This window comes from Psammomys obesus, unplaced genomic scaffold, assembly GCF_907164565.1.
Source record: "Psammomys obesus unplaced genomic scaffold, mPsaObe1.curated_primary_1811, whole genome shotgun sequence".
Lineage (NCBI taxonomy): Eukaryota > Metazoa > Chordata > Mammalia > Rodentia > Muridae > Psammomys > Psammomys obesus.
Genome location: NW_026594462.1, coordinates 180,722 through 206,003, shown reverse-complemented (window position 1 = coordinate 206,003; position 25,282 = coordinate 180,722). Strand labels below are relative to the sequence as shown.

Sequence of the window (25,282 nt, the reverse complement as noted above, 5' to 3'; positions counted from 1 at the left end):
TCTACTTATTAGTGAGTATATATCATGTGTGTCTTTCTGTTTCTGGGATACCCCACTCAGGATCACCTTTTCTAGTTCCCACCACTGACATGCAATTTAATGATTTCCTTGTTTTTAATGGCCAAGTCCATTGTGTAAATGTTCTACAATTTTTATATCCATTACTCAATTCAGGGACATCTGGATTGTTTCCAGATTCTGCCTACAGCCATATCACCTAGAATGCACGTGGCCTTGTCTGATCTTGGAAGCTAAGCAGTGTTGGGCCTGGCTAGTACTGGAATGGGAGAGCATTTTTAAATTGTTTTTTAAATTTAATTTTTATTTTTATATTAATTACAGTTTATTCATTTTGTAGCCCCCTCCTTTGTTCCCTCCCAATCCCACCCTCCCTTCCTCATCTCCAGCCATGCCCCTTTCCAAGTCCACTGGTAGGAGAGGTCTTCCTTCCTTTCCATCTGATCCTAGCCTGTCAGGTCTCATTAGGACTGGCTGCATAGTCTTTCTCTGTGGCCTGGTAAGGCTACTCCCCCCTCAGCGGGAGGTGGGAGAGTATTTCATTATATGCTTCTCTGCCATTTGATATTTCTTTTTTGAGAATTCTCTGTTTATCTCTGTAACCCATTTTTTTTTACATTTTTTAATTAATTAAACATTATTCACTTTGTATCTCCCCATAACCCCCTTCCTCCTCCCCTACGGATCCCACCCTCCCTCCCCCATCTTCATGATTGCTCCTCCCCAAGTCCACTGATAGGAGAGGTCCTCCTTTCCTTCTTTCTGATCTTAGTCTATCATTTTTAGTTGAGTTATTTTGTTTCTTGATGTTTGATTTCTTGAGCTCTTTATATATTTTGCATATTAACCTTTTGTCAGATGTAGGATTGATGAAGATCTTTTCCTAATCTATAGACTGTCCTTTTGTTCTATTGACAGCGTCCTTGGCCTTACAGAAGCTTTTCATTTTCAAGTCTCATTTATTAATTGTTGATTTTAGAGCCTGAGCTGTTGGTGCTTAGTTCAGGAAGTTGTCTTCTATGCCAATGAGTTCAAGGCTCTTACCCACTTTCTCTTCTAAAAGATTTAGAGTGTCTGGTGTTATTTTGATGTCTTTGGTCCACTTGGACTTCAGTTTTCTGCAGGGTAATGAGTATGGATTTTTCTATATGTAGACATCTAACTACACCAACACATTTCTTGAAGACGCTGTCTTTTTTCTATTGTATAGTTTTAGCTCCTGTCAAAACTCAGAATGTTACTGACTAAATTAAAAATAATTAAATCTAAACAAAAATAAACAAGCTTAGTGATTGAAGTTGAATCATTAAGTTCAATCACATTGAAGTTCAACCAGAATGTTTGAGTTTCTATATCCCCAGAAATGTTTCTTCGGTAGAGAATAGAGAAAGCATTAAGCCCACTGCCCCAAAGACTGGAGAAAAGACTAATTAATTTGAGCCACTGTCAGACTTATGTATACTCTGGACTGTGTCCTATATTTTTTTCCTTGAATTACATGATGGCTGGTGGAATAAAGGAACAGACCAGGAGCTTACCATAGATGTCCTCTGAAAGACTCCACTCAGCAGGGGATCGAAACAAATGCTGAGACTCACAACCAAACTCTGGGCAGAGTGCTGGGAATCTATGGAAAAATGGTGGGCTGTGGGGGGATAGATGTACCCTGTGGAGATAGGAGCGCAAGAAGACCACCAGAGCCACAAATTCTGGGCCCATAGGAGCCTGCAGAGACTGATGCACCAAAGACATGCCATGCATAGAGAGGACTGAGGCCCCCTGCCAATAGGCAGCTCAGTCTCCATATGGCTTCCCTGCTAAGGGGAACAGGGACTGTCTCTGACATGACTCTGTTTCCTGCTCTTTGATCATACCTTCCTGGTGGGGAGGCCTTACCAGGCAACAGAGGAAGAGGATGCAGGACCCAAATCAAAGAGCAATGGGTTTAGACATAGACTATAAAAAGTGAATTTTGTCGTCTCTCATTATCTGCTGCCTATAAGTGTCTGAAAATTCCTATGTGTAAGACAATGACAGCCAGGCAATCTCATTACTTTCTAAGGAGAGAAGGCTATGAAATTAGCCCATTTCTTGGTTGCTTAGAGTCAGTCAACAAACTGAGTTACATTTACCCAATCATTTATCTTTAGATGGAGTGAATAGAATGTTGGATTATCTATCTATCCATCTATCTATCTATCTATCTATCTATCTATCTATCTATCTATCTATCTATCTATTAGCTAGTTAGTTAGCTAGCTAGTTAGTTAGTTAGTTAGTTAGTTAGTTAGTTAGTTAGTTAGTTAGTTAAAGGTATGATGCACTCTCACTCTAAGATGATTGCCAATAGAGAAAATTATTCTTGGAATAATTCCAAATTCTTGGAATGGAGTAATAGATTTACATCCCTGCTGTGAATGTGTGATAATGAGTTTGTGTTTCTGTTCCATTTTGGATCCACTCCAGTTTGAGAGGATTTGTGGGGGAGGAAGGTGTCAATGTGGATCCAGTGCTGCTGCCACGCTACTTACTGAGTGGGTTCGATGCATGTGGTTCCTGTGTAAGTTGATGAAAAGTAGTCTTTCAGTTACTTTTCTCAAGTACCATGCCTGAGGATTAAGTGGAGGGCACAGATGGTTGGAGGGATAAGAGAATTTAGACAGAACATGCCTCTTAATAGACACTAGCTCTTTACGTATCACCAAAGGTGTGTTTGTACACTGATATGCCTCATGGCAGAAGCACCTGATTCTCAGTGATTTTAACTTCAGCCTTATCCAGTAATACTCTTTACTTATCAGCTTTGTTATGTCACCATTTTTCATTTATCCTTATCTACTGAATTCTGAGAAAGTCATAAACACTGATATGCAGAAAAGGGAAATGGCATAAGCATTGTAAGAAACGATGAAGTCTTCCTTTTCTGCTGTCTGGCATTAATAACTACAGGTGAGAGTGTTGAATATCTTGAATGTCAGATGAACTGTTTTCACATTAGTCGTTCTATAAACCATAGTGTATATGCAATCTTTCTAAGTTGGTGCTATGGAAGAACATAATTGAAGATTTCGTTGGAGAAATCTAGACATCTTAACACATTTTTTGGAAAGTTTGAAACATTATGCGACCTGGGGATGGTGCAAAATGCCAGAACTTACATCATCTGTCCTTGGGTCATGATACTTTTCTCAGACAGAATGGTTTGATTTCAAAACCTACCTGCATGTTTTCATCTTATTTCTACTGATCAATGCTACTCTCTTGATATTAATAGTAATCTCTTGTCATAATTCTAAAGTAAATTTTACTGAAATTCAAAAAGCAAATTTTTTCAGTCATCTAGCTTTCTTTCCAAACCCTGTTTATTTTTAAAAATTTTACAAGAACATGAAATTGCTATTTTTCAATTTTATACTACATGGACACAAGAAGTCGATAAGCATTTTAAGCAATCAGAATTTTATTTTATAAAAACAAATCTAAGAGATTAAAACTTTAAAAGCATTGAAGATCTGGTTCCTTCATCAAGGCTCGCCTCAGCAGCCGATGTCACTGATAGGCACTTAGCACTTGCTGGTTTTGATGGCTTGGCACCTCAGGATCCTGAGATACCGCTTCACCTTCTGTGTGTCTTTGCGAAGGCAGTAGAAGAGTTTATAAAATGCCAACAGGTGAGTCCTTTCTCTGGAAGACCTCAATTGTTTTAGTACTGGCCATTCAGCTTCGTCATGTTCTTCAATACTAGGCTGAATCTAAACATCAAAAGGACAGGTATTATGTACTTTGTTGGTATGACTGGCCCTTATAAATCATGTGTGTGTGTGTGTGAATGCACATATATGTATATGGATTTGCATATATGTGAGTGTGCGTACATATAGAAATCAAAGCTCAACCTTAGATAAATTTCCTTGGATGGGTTCTACTATTTTTTGTTTGTTTCTGTTTCTTTTACAAGATAGTTTTTATCTAGCACTCACCGTGGATCTGCTTGCCTCTGCATCCCAAGTGCTGAAATTATCTTTTATTGATAATATTTTTTGATTTTTCAATAATATATATTTAAGATAATAATTTTTGAATTAATCTCAGTTTCTCATACTTGCAAAAAAGGCACTCAAACATGAGAAATCTCCACACCATAGTGAATATTACTTCTACATTTTGAGTGAAATGTATATATATATATATGTGTGTGTGTGTGTGTGTGTGTGTGTGTGTGTGTGTGTGTGTGTATGTATAGAAAACCAGGCAAAACTTGTATTGTCAGGTCCTTAAGCTAAGGTATCATAACAACATTAGCTAATAAAACTAGAATTGGAGTAGATGCTCATAATTTTGGATAAGCCTTTGATTCCAAATGAGGAACATTCATGCAGGGTTAGACAAATGGACTATCAACAAGTTATCATGGGACTATATATATGGATTTGACCAAAGGACATTGTAGAAAATGGTGCCTAATCTTTCCCTTTGGGGAGTTTTTCCTGTCCTTAGTACTTTTCCTGGTTTGTCCTCCATAATTATATGAGTTCTAGTAGAGTGCCCTTATCGTCTTTTGCCTTTCAATTCAATATATTTTTCATATTACATATTTTTCCTAAACTGTAGGTATGATGAGAATTTCTTTTAATGAGTTATGTTACAGGATATCCAAACATGACTGTCCTAAGGTCTTCTGAGTTAGACAGGTTTGTCCTCCTCATCAAGAAAAGCTTCTTCCCATTTACTATGAGGACCAGCTATTTTCTACTGAGATCACTTGTGTATTGAATTCTCATTATAGAACTTTGTGAGGAGCTGGTTTTGTATATGGTTCCTTACCGACAAGGTTGTAAATATATTAGAAGGTCTTGAAAATGAAGTTTGTTTGTTTTTTTTTTAATTTTTTACCTCAGTATACAAATCACCTCTTTCATGCATGACATGATCAAAGAAATATGAGGAGACAACTCACCCTGCTGAGTAAAACCTTTGCTCCCCTCAGAACTTGTTCATTTCTATATTTAACCTCTACGGCTCTTGACAGCATACCATCATAGGACCCTAAATGAGTCAGCACTGCAGGTGACAGAAGTCTCAGTGGGTATATCCAGGCATTTGAAACATTGATGATGACTTTCAGAAGATCTTCAGTCTAAGCAATCAGATTGAACATTGCATTAAATAAGCAAAACAGCATACAGTAGATACATGATGTGCTTGCACAAAGACAGAGAACGGTAATACCACTTTTAGTTAGTAAATACATAAAAATGTTTTGGAACATGATACACATTATAGAAATATGAAACTTAAGCCATGTAACTACAGTTTGCTAACATAAAGCTAATTAGGTATTAATATTTTTTCCTAATGACATGTCAATCTGATCATAATTTGGATTATTCTCTGGTCTGTATGTGTGCCTTAAGATAATGTAGAGGGTTGCTCTTATTTAATTGCAGCTCTCCATCTGTTTGAAAAAAAAATTACTGTGTCTCACCAGGATCTCTTTCAGACCAAAGCAATGCTAACACTGACAGCGGAAGCTCATCTAAATGAATTTTGGGTGCATTTTCACCTGAATGAATCAATTTGCTCATTTAAACATCCAATTGTGATGTTTAGGTTATTGTAAAGTATGTAAACATAAATACAGTGAAGAAAAGAAGGCGTTCAAATAGTGATTTTCTGCGTAAACCTGACTTCATACTCCTGGCAGAGCAACCTACTTGGTCATGGTCAGCAGAAACAAAATGAGTAATCCAGCTGCTTTCAATACCAGTATCAGTGGGAATTACACTAAAACTTTGACCAGCCCAGTTCATGATCACTGCCAGAATCTTGTATGACAGCCATATATGATTTTACCTGCTTGCTATTATGATTTTAGTCTCTGGCAATGAAACAGCAAGTAATGGGAATCCAACAGGTGTGGGAAAGGAAATATGTAAAGGATATTAAGAAAAAGAGCAGGCAAGGGTGCTGGCAAAATTGGTTGGGGCAAGAATTATGGCATGGTGATTAAGAGTGAGGAATGGAGCTCCTGTCCTCTCCAGGTCTTACTATCTCTACTTCTTTCATAAGATTCCCTGTACTCTGTCCAAAGTTTAGCTATGAGTCTCAACATCTGCCTCGGTACCCTGCAGGGTAGAGCCTTTCAGAGGCCCTCTGTGGTAGGCTCCTGCCCTGTTCCCTGTTTTCTCCCTCCTCTAATATCCATCCTCTTTGCCTTTCTGAATGGGGATTGAGCGTCTTAGCCAGAGTCCTCCTTCCTGATTAGCTTCTTTAGGTGTACAGATTTTAGTTTGTTTATCCTATATCATATGTCTATAGACAGCGATAGATCCTAAAATTCTGGGCACAGGTGTCTTTTCTGAAACTGATATTCCAGCCAAGGACCACTCATAGAGATGGCCTGGAACCCCTGCACAGAGGTAGCCTATGGCAGTTCAGTATCCAAGTGGCCTCCATCGTAATGGGGACAGGGACTGTCTCTGACATGAACTGATTGGCCTGCTCTTTGATCACCTCCCCCCTGAGGGGAAAGCAGCCTTACCAGGCCACAGAAGAAAACAATACAGCCACTCCTGATGAGACCTGATAGACTAGGGTCAGAGGGAAGGGCAGGAGGACCTCCCTTTTCAGTGGATTGGGTGAAGGCTACAGGTGGGGTAGAGGGAGGGCAGGATTGGAAGAGAGGAGAGAGGGAGCTACAGGGGGGATACAAAGTGAATAAACTGTAATTAATAAAAAATAAAAATAAAAATAAATCACTACAAAAAAAAGAGTGAGGAGTGGAGGTGGATGAAGCCCACTTCACATTGTTATTTGACACTGTAGAGAAATGTACAAGTTCTGTGCATCTTTCTGAACCTCGGTTCATTATTTTTCTAATAGTCTCCTACATTAAAGAAATATTTGTGTAGAATACATGCATTAGTGGCAAATGACTGCTTGTGGACATGTCAAAAAAAGTAGCTCTATGCAAATATTGTCTCTTTCCAACCTCTTTTTCTTTCATTTATTCTACTATAGTCACACTTTAATGAGAACAGGTTTTGTATAAGTTCTTAGTGCTAATGATAAAATCATATATGGCACATAATATATAGGAGAGGTCTACACATAAGTTTAGTTTAAATCATTCAAAGATTGATTATGACTGGGAACCAGAAGAGATAAAACAGTCACATATTAGATCTACTGAAAATGCCAACCCCAGAGAAACAAAGGTTATCCTGAGATACATAATATAGTATACAAAGAACCCTCTTGTTTAGCTGAATCACTAAAGGTAAATCACTCAGAGATGACTGCACAAAAAAGGAAACAGAAACAAGGCCAGGAGAGTTTTAAAACTCACAATAAACACACTGGCCAATTAAGTAACATTAGAACAGTGGAGGAGCCTTTAGTATTAAACACAAACACGTTTGTATTTTATTTCTTCCACACGTGTATGGATATATTCAATCACTCATATCCAGTTCAGAATAAAGTTTTAATCCCAATGGCAAGGTCTTGGCAAATGAACATGTACATGGGCAATTTGGGCACCTGCTATAATGTAAGCTGGCATTTGAATTAGTTATCTAGTGGATGGTGTGATGTTTTCCTGCCCAATCCTTCTTTCTTCATTCTATTGGCTCTGAGATTATTATACATGATATCGTGATAGTAACCACACATAGTACAAATAGCCAGAGTTCTGTTAAAGTTGTTTTGGTAAATTACATAGACAAAAACCTACTTTTTGTGAAGTAGAGGTAGAAGTGTTTTGGCAGGTATCGTTTCTTTTATTCTGAAACCATCTTCTCCCAGCTAATTTTGAATCCTGAAGGGAATGAAATAATTTAAGGTTTTGTAGTTTCAGAATGGAATAAACACATCTATGAACATATCTTTTATGTATTTGATAGATATTCAATTTTTTAAATTTCTTTTTTAAATTATTTTTATTTTTTATATTAATTACAGTTTATTTACTTTGTATCTCAGCTGTAGCCCCCTACCTCATTCCCTCTCAATCCCACCCTCCCTCTTTCTTCTCCTCCCTGCCCCTTGCTAAGTCCACTGCTAGGGGAGGTCCTTCTCCTCTTCCATCTGACCCTCTCTGAAAGGGAACAGGGACTGTCTCTGACATGAACTCAGTGGCTAGCTCTTTACCTCCCCACCCCTCATGGGAAGAGCAGCCTAGCTAGGCCACAGAGGAGGACATTGAGGCCAGACCTGCTGAGACTTGATAAGATATTCCATTTTTAACACATAATGACTGCATAAATTGAAATAGAGGATTGAGGCAAATACTGTATGTCTTCTTCTTCTTCTTCTTCTTCTTCTTCTTCTTCTTCTTCTTCTTCTTCTTCTTCTTCTTCTAATTCTAATTAATTCTAATTCTAATTCTAATTCTAATTCTAATTCTTCTTCTAATTCTTCTTCTTCTTCCTTTTAGACATATAAGTGAATGCTCTGGCCCCACAAACTCTTTTCTTTACTATGCTCTTGATTTTTTGCTATTCCTAAATTGTTTTGAAAGAAAGCAATAGAAAATACTACAACATAAAATCTTTTTTTTTTTTTAATCAGAACTCCATAAGAATAACTTGTTTCATAATGATTCAAACTGATGTGCTGCGGTTAAGTAGATAATTGGAAATGTATACCCTTTTCTCAGGTAAAATGGAATTATACTTTAACCATCTCAACTTCATTGTAGATTTGTAATGCAGTTGTATTTTTGATATCAAATTACAACATAAAAATCTGGATCTGTTTTAGAGGAAGTATTTAGCAATAAATGAAGCTAGAATTACCAATAGCATTTAATGTGAAAACCCAGAGACATTCTTCAAACAAGACTAGGAAATCAGTTCACCTTCAGTGATTTTATTCTGAAGTTAATGTCTATAGCTGATATTTAGAACTAAAGTGATTGTTTTTCAAGGTTTATTAGAGGAAATTTTGAAAAATATCGTTGACTTATTTATAAATCTACATTCCCTTATCTACATTTTAGTAATTTTTTTTTCTGTTGCATATAAAACATATTAGTTGAAATCTGATTCATGATGCCTTTTGGTTCAAACAGCATTTTCTGACATTCACTTTAGAGATAAATTACGAAATAAGTGAGGTACTTACTAAAATTCTATGCATATTTCGGGCAACTGCATGCGTGCGATGAGAAAGGGAGAGCAGATCGTCATACAGCTCTTTATTAGACATCTGTTCGTATGGTGTGGTTGCCACATATTTCCACAGGAGCAGGCTTGACACTAGCAGTAACAGGCCCATCCCTGCTATACAAAGAAATGATGCTGAGATGACCGTTTTGAAATGAAGTTCCACAAGCTAACCTATGTGGCAAGCACGATCTGATCTAAGGATCCTGTGCCAGCTCAGTCCAGTGCAGCTGAACTGGACATACACTCTTCCTACTGTGAGTATATAGGAAGACAGAGTTCCCCAGACCACACCTCAAGCGGTAGGTGATCCTTCAGCATTGGCTGCTGCAGAACAGCTGCCCAAAAGTGGATACATTTGAAGCTGAGATGAATCCCAAGTTAGAGTTCTTATGTCCTCATTTTGCATATTTTAAATGTCTTAGGACTGTATGCTCATTTTCATTTTATTGAATAAATTTTACATCTGTAACTAAGTGATCTTTCTTTCAAACATAACCCACGACTTAAGGTGATTTGTTAGCACAAACAATTTTTTACTTTGTCATTTTATTTGCTACACATCAAAATTGTACAGAATCAAATCTGCTTTCATTGTCTACATTAGGATTTGGAATTGAATATTTATTCCAGTTAAGTGAGCAGATACATGTCCAAGCCCTGACACCACAAATAATTAATTAAATAATTAAATAGTTTTTTTCTTTTATTTTCTCTTACATAGAAGAGGAAAACCTTTCAGAGAAGTTGATGACTTGGTCTCTTTGAAGATTAAACCTTCATTGCTCTATAACGCAGGTAGTAACCCCTAGCCCCAGACAGGCTGAGACTTGTACAAGCATCATTAGCTTCCTTCTTCTCGATTGGGGGCAAATAGACATTTGATCTTATGTTTTCAATAAAGACCAAGTTCTCAATTTCAGCAACTTGTTGATTTTCTATTTATTGTTGTAGGAGATAACCTGAACATTTGAAGATGGTTCAGAGCAGGTTAGACACTTTCAACACTGTCCCCATTTATCTTCAGGTAAAACAGAAGAAAATGAAATAATCACTGTAGGCATTGTAATGTATCAACAGAGATGGAAGATTCCCTTAGACAACCACTTATCTCAATGTCCGCTTAGCAATTCAATTCTTTAAGATTCTCAGCTCCCTCACCTTGAATCTAAGTGAGACATGAACAAATATTAGTTGTCTACAGATTACAGCACTAATAAGACCAACAAAAGTATGCTATACAAACCCATCATGACAAAATAACACACTGATAAAGTTTACTTAGAGGAACACAAATGGAGTTCACTTACAAGAGCGTGGTTGAGCCAATGGCAGCTGCATCTCTGAGAAATTTCACAACAGTGTGGTTTCCAGCTCAGGAAAGCTGTCTCACCTGAGGGCTCCCTCCAGTCAGGTTTCCACCTCCTATATATACTCACAGACTGTATCCAAAGCCAAACAGAGCTTGGTGTGTGGAGGGGTGGGGAGCAACAGGAGCAATAGCTGTGGCACGCTGAGTCTCTTCCTTCAGGGAATATTAACTCTTTACTTTTACCTCAGTCCTACTTCTGTGTGGTTTCTTTTGTATTTTGTCATGTTATCTGTAGGGTTCAAGAATTTTGCAAATCAAAGATGTCCCTGTTCCATAGTGACTCATAGCCATTTCTGTCAGGAGCACGGTGTTTGTTTATTCCCTAACAACGTTTTCCTAGCTCAAGCTCTTCTTTCTGCCACCTTTCAGGAGTGACAAAGGCACTCTACTCTTCCTGAGCTATAAGCACCATATTACAGCGCCGGTCAATTACTCCCACAAATGTAACAAATCATGACTCTCAGCAACCGCCAAATATTGTAAAAGTTCCCTCCCAACAATGTTGCTCACAGTTCCGGTAATCTACAGGTCTAACTACAGAAGCATACAAAACATGGATACACATAGAAAACACACCAAAGATATATTTTCAGGCCCATCAAATCCACTTAACACAAGAAACGATCAAACCCTCCTTGGTGGAACATGATTTTTCACTGTGGTTTAGCATATGCATTTGGTGCATCAGGGTTGCCCTTTAATCAAACAGGAGAACTATTTATTGCAACTTGGACTGCTCAGCTAGATATACTTCTGGATATATCTTGGCAGAGTCCATTTTGGCTTCATCATGTGGCAGAATAATACAGTTTTTGGCAATCCCTGGGACATAGCCAGCGTAGTGTGTTTGAGTGCCATAGTACTTCTTCTACATGGTAGAAGCTTCTAGATAATGAATACCAACCTGAAGTTTTCAAGTTGTTGAACCACAATACACCTCCTTTTAAGTATTAAGGCCTAAACTGTACAGTTATGATGAGCAACAACAGCATGAACAAGTTACTGGTATCATGTAACTTTCCCAAGGAAAAAAAAAATAACCTGATCCAAAATAGTATCATTTGATTCAGTAAACTTCTAAATACCAGACATGTCTTTTCACATGTGTGCTGAGCCCCATCATACACATTATTTAACTACCATTTCATTTTTTTGAAGATTATTTTCGAATCAAAAAGTCACGACGAAGCTAGACTTAAATAAAGGAATGTTATAGAGGGAAAACAGCTTCAAGAGAATGCAATTGTAATCAAGATTGAAAATCTCGAGGCTACAAATACAAAACTAACATGACTAACACAAAATGAAAGGCCTCATGATTTATTAGGTACTAAGAGAAGAAGTAAATCATCTAAGCATGGATGCAAGATTCTACTCTATCTAATTTTCTATAATTTAGCATCATTCTGTCTGACCCACAGTTACCTCATCCTAGCATCTTGCATGACCAGATGGAATTATTAAAAGTGATTCTTAAAACATTAAGAGGTCAGGTAGGATCACATTCTATTCTGTTCTGTTATAAGCAATGCCCCTCACTCCTATAGCTGCCTTATGGGTTGTGACATGAACGTGTTCAATGAGTCTGTTGACTATATGTTGTTTATTTGCCTACAGATGACTGAGTGATTCCTAGCTCACCATCTACCATTTTACACAGAAAATTGCCTATATTACACACTGAAATAAACATCCCTATTTTCCTATAAATATAACTATACATTACTCGTAATGTTTACTATTCTTACATTGAAGGAAAAAATCTTCACAGTACACTGATGTCTATCTTTAGGGCCTGCTCAACTTAAAAAAAAATACCATTTAGAGTCCAGTGACCACTGTTAGCCATTTCCTCATTCCATCTTAAATGCTTTAACATTCAGATAATAAAACTTCTATTGTAACTATCATCCTGTGATTAAGTTCTGATTGGAGAAGATATATTCTGAACAGTCCATTCACCACCCATTTGGCTAAAAGATTGTCCACCATCATTTATCTTTCTATCTACTATCTATCTATCTATCTATCTATCTATCTATCTATCTATCTATCTATCTATCTATTTATTTTTACTGTTTAGTTTTCATCTATACCTTCCACAGTGTTAGAAATCTTTAGCTCAATCCAAATCATAGAAAGAAATTTCCAATTTTCTAGGTATAAGAAGAAGTCTGCAAATCCAAGGAGTGTGGGTTTCCAACTTACCATAAAAATGTGTCTAGAGTAGAGAACAGAGATAGCCTGAGGCCCAAAGATCCTAACTCTCAGGAAATCCTCGTGATTCTGACTCAGAGTCAGACTTAGATATGATCAAGATGGTGTCTTGGAAACGCTTATGAATTGTAGGATCTCCCCAGGCATGTGTGCAAGAAAAAATTACATTTTTCTCTCACCCCCAGTTCAGCAAGAAGGTAAAGAATCATGTCCATCTTTTTTTATTGTGACTTTTTCCCTCTGGTTTGTGGGCAAATCATAAAAATTCATATTGACAATGCAGCCATTCCTGATGAGATCTGATAGACTAAGATCAGAAGGAAGGAAAGGAGGACCTCCCCTATCAGTGGACTTGGGGAGGGGCATGCATGAAGAAGGGAGAAGGAGGGTAGGATGGGGGGGAGGGAGGAGGGAGGAGCTTATGGGGGATACAAAGTGAATAAAGTATAATTAATAAAAGTTAAAAAAAATCATATTATACCTTGAAGGATTTACTCTCCCCTGTTCAATTTCTTCCAAATTGCTAATGAAGAAAATTCATGGACAATTTTCCCTGTGATCAGATACTGAGAACTCCTATATTCTGAACTTCTATATTCTGAATTTCCCTGGTGTTCTGACATGAGAATGAGGCTCTTATGTGTATGCAAATGTGTATTGGATAAACAGAGAGAAATGAGCAGGGTCATTTGTTTCTGAAATGATCTATTATATCTATGTCTTTGTGTGTGTGTATGTGAGAGATAGGGAGAGACAGAGTGACAGATAGACAGATTTCATTCTTGGAAATGCTGTAGACATTTTTAATGTTCTTCTCCTAATACGAATCTCACCAACTAAAGTAAACTGGCCAGAAAGCCAAGGATTCCTGTGTCTCTTTCTCTTCATGAGGATTCAACTGCCTTAGACTATGCTCGGCATCTTTGCTTTAGTTCTGGAAAGACAATGTGGTCAAACTAATGTCCTCATGCTTACAAGACAAACACTTTATTGGCAGAGGCTTCTGATCTTATTTGTAAAGCCTACTGTGACTGTTGAATTTTATGGTTTAGTGAGTTACAGGACACTCTTGGGCTTGACCTTGATTTGTTTTGTGCCCCTTGTAAAATTTTGTAAGGAAGGTACATTTAATAATTGTTCATTCATTTTCTCAATAGTTGTTTACCTGTTTGTGTAACAGAGAGCAGGTTTGTTTGGATTCTCATCAGCCTTTTATGAAATTCCTGTGTTTAGACTTTGGTTTGATCTTCATCTCACCATTGTGGTTCTATAACCATGCTGATTCAGCTCAGATAAGCCTTCTGAATACAGGATTTTTTAAGTGAAATATCTGTTGTTCAGTAACTTTACCTGTGATTAAAAGTTTTCCATCTTGGAAAGAAGTTCACGAAGATGAAGTATCTATAAAGGGAGGTGAAAGATCAGGGTGATCTAAGAGGAGGTGAAATATTCCATTCTTCAGGGATGCTTATTCAACTTAAGCAGTAAATAACTGAGCAGCTCCAGGAAGCCCATGAATACGTGTGTGTGTGTGTGTGTGTGTGTGTGTGTGTGTGTGTGTGTGTGTCTCACACGCCTAGGCAGAGAAACCTTATAAAAGACCACCAAACCAGCTGTGATAATTTGAGGAGGAAGCGACCTAACTGAGAAAGCTGGAAGAGACTCAAAACCATTGAGGTAATTGAGAAGCAGATTATCCACATTTTTGAGCTGCTGATGAGTTGTACTTTGTGTTCCAGGCTTCCTGAGGCTCCACTCATGATGGGATAACCTTTTGATGATGTGGCTCTCATTTAGTATATATTTTTTTTTTCACACGTCCAACCCTTCACCTATATTCCTGTAAGTGGCCATGATAAAAATCATTGGCTCACCTGGGTGGAATTTGGGTATCCTTACTTTGGTTTGTCTTTGTTTCCCTATTTTGCATGAGAAAACATGCTTTCATTTCTCCCAAGAATTAACTGAAGGAATACACACTCATAGTAAGGTGGGAGTAGGGGCCTTTGGACCACACCCAAATAACTATTTTTACAGAGTGCGGGCAGAAATTAAAAGTAGCTGATTTCTGACTTTGGTAAAAAAACAGCATCAAATGACCTTGCATGTGTGATTTTTAAGAGGGAAGAGGGGAAGGCTCTGTTAGAATTGGCTAGGATACCATCTTAGATAGGGTTTCCACTGTTATTAAGTGACAATATAACCATGGAAATTTTTATAGAGGAAAACATTTTAATTGGGGCTGTCTTACAGTCCAGAAGTTTAGTGCACTATGATCACGACAGGAAACATGCTAGCATGAAGAGAGACATGATGCTGGAGAATTAGCTAAGAGTTCTATACCGTGATCTGAAAGCAGCAAGGAAAGAATGACACGCTGGGCCTACCTTGCACATCTGAAACTTGGAATCTAGAATCCAGTAGCCCCTTTCCTCCAACAAAATCACAGTTACTCCAGCAAGGCCATACCTCTGAAGAGTGACACTTCCTATGAGCCTATGAGGCCATTTTCATTTAATTAGCACAAATGCAGTGATATATTTTGTTTGGACATGTTAATTAGGTGAGCTAAAGTGGCATATTGTTTGCTGGACTTCAAAACTTTGGTAATTTGACCTTGATAGTTAAACATAGGAATAAGCTAAACTTTGGTGGCTAGTTTTAGAGATACAATCTGTGGTTTACAAGGGAAAGGAAAGGGGTAAAGGCAAGGCCTGCCAAGACTAGGCCTGTTAGAGCCCTTCATTAATATCATGCAGCAATATTTAAAATATGTAACATGTGAACAAAGGTTTGGTAGTGTCTTTGTTGAATTGGGGGTTAACAATCCAGAACAATGATATTCTTATATGTGTGTTATATTTTTAGTATATACATGTTTGTGTGGATCATATAGGAATAGAAAGTATTTTCCCCATTGTTCTTCACCTTGGTTTTATGTAATACTGAGTCTCAAATCCACCTTGGATCTTTAGGCTTCTATTACACTGGCTGACACTATGTACATGGGTCACAGGCCATGAGGAAATTAGGTCAGCACTACCAAAGTGGAATTTTTTTCCCCAAGTGTTAGCTTCCATTGGATATGAAGTTTCATTTCATGTAGAGAAAATTCATCAACATCCTTACCCAGCTATTAACCCCTAAGTTTTTTTAATTTTTATTTTTATATTAATTACAGTGTATTCATCTTTGTATCCCAGCTGTAGTATAGTCCCTCATTCCCTCCCAAGCCCACCCTCCTAGAAGCAGAAAGACACACATGCTATATACTCACTTATAATTGGATATTAGACATATAATATAGTATAAACATACTAAAATATGTACACCTAAAGAAGCTAAGCAAGAAGGACGACCATGGATAAGATGATCAATCCTAATTCAGAAAGGTAAACCCTTTATCTTTTTATACTGACTAAATGGACATGGTATGCCAACTGCTATATTAGTGGCATCAATTTTATGTGAGAAATGTTTTGATGAGATTTATAGTCAACTCTACAAGACTTAACTCATCTCTGGTTCCATTCAATTGGCCAAAACTCTATGTATGGCTATATTATAGGTCCTAGGAAAAAACTTCACGCTATTATTCTACTCATTGTTTATGATAATGAATTTCCCTCTCAGTACTTTTCTTCATACATGTAGAATGGTATATCTCTCAACCATCATCTTTATCAAAAACCAAATTTATGCACTGTATAGTGATCCCACAGACACTAAAAACAGGTAAACATAAAGAATATTAAAAACTTTAGATTGTTAAGCTCTCAATCTGTATCATAACATCTCCAAACAAGGCTCAGGGACCATAAAGAAGAGGTGCTTGAATGAGTGTCAGAACCAGAGGTACTAAACATCTGTCCAGAGTCACTGTATAGGACATGTGTGTAGAGGCAGCGTATTCGGCATGACAGGGCAATTGCTCTCATTAATTCACAGCAGCTACAACTGTATGAATGAAGTCTGCATAAGATCAAGTTCTCCATTTTTACCATCTTTGATGGGGGGGACTTATTAAGTAAACCCCTTTTATTAACAGTTATTAACAACTGATTTCTACTGGAGTAAGGAGAATAAATTTTCTACAAGCTTCTTTATATCTGTAAATGGCTGTCCTATTATATATGGCTAATATCTATGTATTAGTGAGTGTATACCATACCTGTCTTTCTATTTCTGGGTTACTTTACTCAGGATGATCTCTTCTAGTTCCATCCATTTACCTGCAAATTTCATGATTTCCTTGTTTTTTAACAACTGAATAGTATTCCATTGGTAGATGTACCATTCCTCCACTTAGGGACATCTTGTTTGTTTCTGGCTATTATAAATAAAGCTGCTATGAACATAGTTGAACAAATATCCTATTGAATGGTGGGGCATCTTTTGGGTATATTCCTACGAATGGTATAGCTGAATTTTGAGGTAGTGCTAAGGAGAACCCTAAGGAGGATGCTTAAATCTCATTCAGAATGGCAAACAGGATTGACACCAGAAGTGGTGAACAGAGGAACAGGATGGGAGTCTACTATAGAGGGTCCTCTGAAATGATTCACCCAACAGGAGATCGAAGCAGATGCTGAGACTCAGGGCCAAACTTTGGGAATAGTGCAGGGAGTCTTAAGGAGGAAGAGAGGGGTGGGAAGAGAGTGACATGGAAGGGACAGGAGCTCCACAAGGAGACCAACAAAACTAAAATATCTGAGCCCAGGGGGTTCTGCAAAGACTGTGGCATCACTGGAGGACCATGCATGGAGAGGACCTAGACCCCTGCTCAGATGTGGCCAATTGGAAATTCAGTCTCCATGTGGATCTCTCACTGAGGAGAGCAGGGGCTGTCTCCATCATGAACTCAATTGACTGCTCTCTGATCATTTGCCCCTGGTGATGCTGCGTTGGCAGGCCACAGAGGTAGATGATCCAAGCAGTCTGGATGAGACTTAACAAACTATGGGCAAATGGCAATAGTGGAGAACTCCCCTTTTCAGTGGACTAGGGGAAGGGAATGAGGGGAAGAGGGAGGGAGAGTGGGACGTAAGAAGTTCAAGGAGGGGACTTTAATGGTGATATATATTAAATAAATTGTGAAGAAAAAAAATCTACAAGCATGAAGCCTCTGACAGGCTACCCATGCTCAGAAGAGGATTTTATCCCATATTACATACAGGCTGCAGTTAGTGTGCTCAGTGTGATTAAAAGCAGGACACGTGAAATTGGGAAGAAAACACCACAGGGCATTCTGGGTTCCTAGTAGTTTTGAGGGGTTGGGATATCTGGATGCTACAGGGCATTTTCAAAAGCTACTGGGGCTGAGTCAACTCTCTAGTGTTGTTTTATTTTTAGGAACATGGAAAGCTCTCAAATTTCAGCAACAATGAAACTGGATTATTATTTTAGAAGCAAACATCTAAGGTTATGTGATTGTAAAAAGGTATTTATTTATTCTTTGAGAAGTACAGATTATTTTGCTAACATTCTTTCCTTTTCCCCATATCTTTCCAAATACCCACATCTTCTTATCCACTCAACCTCATGGTCTATCTTCTCTTCAGAAAAAAAAATTTACAAAATACATATTGTTTAATTTGTGTGGTCCAACTTCTCCTAAGCATGGAGCCTGTCCTAGGGAATGAGTGATATACTGTGTGTTACTATTTTGAAGAACATTTGATTTTCTCTCTCTATTCTCTCTCTCTCTCTCTCTCTCTCTCTCTCTCTCTCTCTCTCTCTCAGTAGCTATCAATTCCAAGTTTCAAATTTCGTCTTATATATGTATGATACATTGTGCCCATTTCCCCTCCTTTGTGCTGTGATTTTCTTTGCTCTTTTCTTCTATAGGTGTAGTGCTTAGATATTCTCTGTGAGTTCATGTGTCCATCTGCCCGGCTGTATTTGGAAAAATCTGACTTCCTTGAGTCATCCACAACCTCTGGTTAGTGTGGTACTTCTGATCCCTTTTCTAAATAGATCTTGAATCCTGAATGGAGAAGTGTGATAGAGATGTCCCGTTTTAAGGTTGATAATTTCAAAATCTCTCACACTATGTCCAATGTGCAGCTGTGGGTTTTCCTGCTAATCCTCACATGCTACAGCAAGAAGCTTCCATGATGAGGGTTTGGTGACCCAGGTGTGTGTGTATAGCAATGTGTCATTTTATTACTATTTTTGTTTTTGTTTCTGTTTATTTATTTTATATCCCAAGGGTGGCCCCTCCATCACTTCCTCTATGTTCCACCCTTCCTCTCTTTACCCATTCTCCTCTCCATTTCCCCTCAGAAAAAGGGTTATTATTATATATATATATATTTTTAGTAGAACAAGTGTAGTATATTTTCTTCTTGGTTCCATGGCCAATCTAACCTAAGGTTCATAGCCTAATTAACAGTTACGGGGACACATAATTAACAAGAGGACACATTTTAGAGATGTACTGGTATTGTAATTCACTGTATTCATAGTTGGGTGAGATTGATGCTAATGTTTTTCCTCTGGGGCATGTATCATAACTGCAAACATTATAAATGGAACACGTAGGGGTGAATCTTCCACTTGTGTATCAGTTAGAAATTTAAAAGTTCTATCATGTAAATATCTGTTGTCTTCAGCACTGTGCACTTAACATCTGACGTGTAGGTATCTACTAGCATGGGCCCTGTAATGTTTAGATGGTCTAAGAGAATATGGTATTGCTGGTAATGATGTCCTTATATAAAAGCATATAATATCAAGTTGGGATAGTGGTCACTCTGTTTAAGCTCCTTTTATGGATGCATAAATTTGTTGATTCTCTAGCAGTAACTGTACATAAGGCTTTTCAAACAGCTTATGCTGCTAATTGTTCCTACGCTGATTTCCTTATCTACTCTGTCATCCTCACATACCTCACGAGTTTAACCCTGCTTTCTAATTTCTGATTTATTCATTTATAACACAAAGTCTAATATATCCATTTATAATAAAAGTCATAGAGAATAGAGGAATACACAATGCATGTCAAAATAATGAAGGAAAATTACAGCAAATCCACAGCCAACATAATTCTAAACAGGCAGCAACTAAAAGCATTTCCACCCAAATCAGAAACCAGTTGCCCATACCTGTTCAATACAGTGTGTGAAGTCTTAGCTGGAACAATAAAACAACTGAAGATCAGGTGACACAAACCCAAAAGGGAAAAGCCAATGTATTCTTATTTGTATATAACATGATTGTATGCCCAAACAACCCTGAAGACTCCACTATAAACTTATAAAGCTGATAGATATATTCAACATAACAGAAAGATAGAAAATTAACATGCAATAATCAGTAGCCTTTCTATATACAAACAGCAAACAGATAAAAACAGAAATAAAGACAACAATATCTTCCACAATAGCTTAAAAAATTATCTGAGAACAACTCTAAGCAAGTGAAAAACTTTTACAATATTAACTACGAAACTGAAGAAATTGAAGACATTTAAAAAAAAAAGGAAAGCCACATACTTATTCATTGGTAAGATTGATAGGATATAAATAATCATCTTATCAAAAACAATCTTCAAATTCAATGCAGTCTCCTTCAAAATTCCAGCACATTTCTTCACCGAAATTTTTTAAAGATCTTAAATTTCTTGTCGTAGTGTCTCCCATACTCTGACCAAGGACCATACATGGAGATGACCTAGAACCCCTGCATAGATGTAGCCCATGGCAGCTCAGGTTCCAAGTGGGTTTCTTAGCAATGGGAACAGGGGCTGTTTCTGACATGAATTCAGTGGCTGGCTCTTTGATCACCTCCCCTTGATGGGAGGATGAGGCAGCCTTATCAGGCCACAGAGGAAGACAATGCAGCCAGTCCTGATGAGACCTGATTGGCTACAGTCAGAGGGAAAGGGAGGAGGACCTCCCCTATCAGTGGACTTGGGGGTGGGGGGTATGAGAGGAGATGAGAAAGGAAGGGTGTGATTGGGAGGAAAGGAGGAGGAGGCTACAGCTGGGATACAAAGTGAATAAACTTTAATTTATAAAAATAAATAAATTTGAAAAGGTGATCTCAAATTTCACATGGAAAAAAGCAAACAGAACAACATAGCTGAAAAAATTCTGAACAATAAAAGATTTCCTAGAGGCATCACTATTCCTAATGTTTAGCTATACTATAAAGCTATAGAAACAAAATTAGGAGAAAATTGCCATAAAAGCAGACATGTTGGTCAAAGGATTATAATTGAGTACTTAGACATGAGTCCATACTCCTACAGATACCTTTATCGCACAGAAACAGTGAGATACACTCGAAGAAATACATCACCTTCAAAAACTGGTGTTCAAACTGGATAGCTGCATGTAGAAGAACGAAAATAGAACCGTTTATCTTCCTTTACAAACCTGAACTCCAAGTTTTCCAAGTACCTCATCATTAGACCTAATAATAATCTGTAGCTGACAAAAGGGAGATTGTGAATTTTTTTTTTTAAATACCTTAAATTGAAAGAACACTCCGAAGAGGACCCAGACAGTGCAGGCTTTAAGAACAGCAATTAGTAAATAAAACTATAGATTTTGTTTGGCATAGGATGCCAAAATTCAAGTGAAGAATCCTAAAGAATGAGAAAAAAAAACATATTTAGGAGGTATACATTGTTGGGATCAGTAAGCAGGCACCTCTACGGTCAGCCCCAAGGGACCTGAAAAACCGGTTATCAGGCATTTGTGAAGACACCAAGACCACCTGGAATTACCTACACATGCCCTGGGTCACCTTATAAGAACTCCTGGAGCCCCCCTCCCTCTCTTACTCTCTTACTCTCTTGTCTTCTCTCTCACTCCCTTATTTTCCCTCTCTCTCTCTGGGGCGCCCCCCTTTCCCTTTCCCTCTTCCCCTAATAAGCCTCCCATGTGGAACCGATCTCATGGTGTGATTTGTGAACCCGCTTGTAACCTCCACAGGTGCACGTTTCCCAACATTCATATGTTTCCTAACATTGGTGCGTTGGTCCTAACATACATTTTATAGATGGTGGTATCTAAAATCTACAAAGGATAAAAGCAAACAAACAAAGAATTCCCCCCCAACACCATCACAAAAACAAAACAACTTTCACATCAACTTTTACATGCAGTTTGTTACTTAAGACTGAAGAAGACAAAAGACATATGACACATTCATACTGGACAACACATATTTTTTGTTGATCTGCTATGTTTTATGATTCAGTAGAGCCATTAAACATTTCTATTAATTGTTTAGAATCACATGTTTTATTTTAATCTCCATTTTCCCATCCTTTTATATCCAGGCCATATGCAACCCAGTTTTTCTCCTCATCCAAAAAATCCTATTACTATCTCTGCTAAATAAGTACCCTTAGGGGTGAGGCCATCTATTTGGAACAAGACATATCTACAAGGCATCAGAACTTTTACTAAAAGTAACTCTCTCTCCCAAAAGCTATCAATTGCCAATAATTTCTAATTTACCAAGTGCAATTTCATGCATGTCTCTTTTCTTCATGCTTCGCTTTTGTCTGGCTTGCGACCTTGTGAAGTTACTGTAAAAAATTCTGAGTTCACATGGGCAGTTGACCTATTCCATGCAGAAAATACTACTTCCTTGTAGTCATTCATAACTTCATGATATTATTTTCTGTCCTAGTTCCCTTCTACTATGATTCCTGAGCTTGTGGAGGAGTACATTTGATGTAGTCATTTATTTTCTGTACTTTAACCTACTGTTGGTTTCTGTTAATCTACTTTTACTGCACAATTGATAATATCTGATGCAGTTAAAGAGATTAAATAATGACTGTGATAAAAAATAAATCACTAAGTGATTGTATAAGGAAGATCTCCCCTATCAGTGGACTTGGAGACGGGCATAGGGAGAGATGAGGGAGGGTGAGCGGGATTGGGAGTGAGTGAGGAAGGGAGATAAAGCTGGGATACAAAGTGAATAAACTGTAATTAATATACAAATAAAAATTGAATTAAAAAATAAAATGTTCCATTGGTAGAGTCATAGTAGTATATTCTCACAAAAGAACCATGAGTGTCTACCCACAGAGCTCTTCTCCCTGATAACTGTTCCAAGTATGGGTTCAGTCTTGGGGACAGAGCATAAATCCAAACTGAAAATGTTTTGTTTTTGCCATGATATCTGTGCCACTATTGCACAGTGGGCATGTTTAGAAGGCTGGTCATTACTTTAGCTCACAGCTTTCAAAAGTAAGAAAGTTATATGATTACTTTTCTCCTCTGGTAAGATTCCTATCATGTTTAAGCATCAAGAAGCTAGCTAGGAGTGTTGACAAGTTTGACCACCCCCTGTTATACATTGCAAGAATATTATGAATAAGTAGAGTTAAAATGGTCATCATACAAAAACAATCTTCAGATTAAATAAAACTCAGACCAAAATCACAGTACAATTATTCACAGAAATTAAAAAGGCAATATTAAACTTCATATACAAATACAAAGACAAGTATAGTCAAATGAACAGCAACAAAATACTGCTTAAAGTATAACCATCCTAGATTTCAAATTATATTGCAGATATGCAGTACTAAATTTACCATGGTACTACATGAAAATGGACACCATGTCCAGTAGAAGAGACCTAAGGATCCACTAATGAGTTCAGATTTCTACAAGCAACTGATGCTTGACAAAGATACAATATACACTGAAGAAAAGACAGCATCTTCATTAAATGGTGTTGGACCCTACTGCTAAGGATTATTACTGGCTAGCCGCTGAGCTCATTGCTGAAATGATGTACTCCCTTCCTCAATTGGGTTTTCTCCTCTATGCTTGATGTGGGGAAGCCCCAGATCTTCTAAGGAGTGTCACATAGCCCTCAGGGAGATTACACACCCAGCACTTTCCTGATAAGAAATCCTTTCAGTGTGAACCTGGTGATTCCTGGAAATACCCTCCCCTGTGCTATTGAGATGTCTTGGTACCTTAGTTTTCAACCAAAGAACTTTTTCCACAGCTCTAACCACACTTGGAATTCTCCCTCTACCCCCTGCTGCACATAGAACAATTAAGTACTGCTTTCCACTTCTTATGATACCATTGTGCTGCTCATGTATCTCTGGCACTCTTGGCCCCAGCTAACCAAACACATTCATCCACAAAATGCCTCTTACTGCCAAGGGTTATAAATCCCTGTTTTACATGAAAGAAAGAAGGCCATCACCATCTATTTCACCAAAGATTGTTTGGGACATGAAATAAAGTGGGCCACCACCATCTATTTCACCAAAGATTGTTTGAGACTCATCATTTGTTCTGGAGAAGGAAGGGCTCCTTTCTTATCCAAGGAACTCACCGCTGGACATCTGGGCTTGACTGCCCACTGTAAGGCAGTAAGGCTTATTGTGGAGAAATCTTTTCTCCTGCACCTCTGGCTGAACTGGAAATTTTCTAGCTCAGATCTGGATTCGGTGTTCCACCCTTCTTGGTCCAGACATCAGCATCCTGAGGGAAGTGGAACATTTGATCCTGAGCTTCACCTTTTTCCACAGGAAAGCCTACACAGCACTTGGGCCTTGCCTTGGGAGAAAAAGCACATTTCCTGCCAGGTGGCATCCAGTCCTCCAGGAAAACATGGAATGACAAAATGGTGCCCATGCTCAAACATAACTACATGCAGAAAAGCAATACTAGATTCTTTTTTGTTAAGGTTCACAAAACTTAACTCTAAATAGGTAGAGGGCCAGAGCGTATGAAAGAATTCCCTCAAAATGAGAGAATATACAAGAACCATGATATAGATAGGAGGAAACGGAACACTTATTCATAGCAGGTGAGTGTAGTACATCCACTATAGAAATTGGTATGAGGGTCTTAAAAGGTTAGTGATAGATTTCCTACATGATGCCATTACAGAAGTATATAGCAAAAGGTCTCTGTGTTTTACAATAGGGATATCTACTCATCCATGCTAATGCTGCTTCATTCACTACCCAGGACATGGAAACAGCCTAGCTGTAAAGCAACATGTACATTGATATTGAAAATATAGCTTTTTAGTGATTTTTCCTTTTTCTTTTTACTTATTCTTCTCTTATACAATACATCCTGACCATAGTTTACCCTTGCTTCATTTCTCCCAGTCCCCCAACTACCTTCTCTCTCCCTATATCTACTGTTCTTCTAGTTCCCTTCACAAAAGAGCAGGCATTCCATGGATATCAACTGAAAATAGCATATCAACATGCAACAAGACTAGGCACAATCCTACCAAGGCTAAAAGGGATAACCCACTAGGAGGAAAAGGGTCCCAAAAGGAAGAAAAGAAGTCAGAGAAACCCCCCACTCCCACTGTTAAGAGTCCCACAAAAACTTGAAGCTAAACAATAAAACTATAAATGCAGAGGACATAACACAGACCTATGCTGGTTCCTTGTTTGTTGTTTCTGTCTCTGTGAGCCCCTATGAGCCCTGCTCAGCTGATTTTGTGGATCATGTTCTCCTGGTGTCTTCAACTTTCCTGGATCCTACTACCA

General features: G+C 38.0%; 1 protein-coding gene across 1 annotated transcript; it reads right to left on the bottom strand.

The window, feature by feature from the left end:
* Nucleotides 1-3,581: 3,581 nt before the first annotated feature.
* LOC129685543 (prolactin-3C1-like) lies at nt 3,582-10,526 on the bottom strand. Its single transcript, XM_055619060.1, has 5 exons — nt 10,496-10,526; nt 9,145-9,299; nt 7,754-7,837; nt 4,976-5,155; nt 3,582-3,770 (listed from the first exon to the last, which is right to left on the bottom strand). The coding sequence occupies exons 1-5, from the start codon at nt 10,524-10,526 to the stop codon at nt 3,582-3,584; spliced, it is 639 nt and encodes a 212-aa protein (XP_055475035.1).
* Nucleotides 10,527-25,282: the final 14,756 nt, after the last annotated feature.

Coding starts and splice junctions, on each gene's coding strand:
- LOC129685543 (XM_055619060.1), bottom strand. CDS start 10,526: ATGCAGCTGCCATTGGCTCAACCACGCTCTT. Junction 9,300..10,495: donor ATTGGCTCAACCACGCTCTT/GTAAGTGAACTC, acceptor TTTGTATAGCAG/GGATGGGCCTGTTACTGCTA. Junction 5,156..7,753: donor CTACCTCTACTTCACAAAAA/GTAGGTTTTTGT, acceptor CTGATTGCTTAG/ACTGAAGATCTTCTGAAAGT.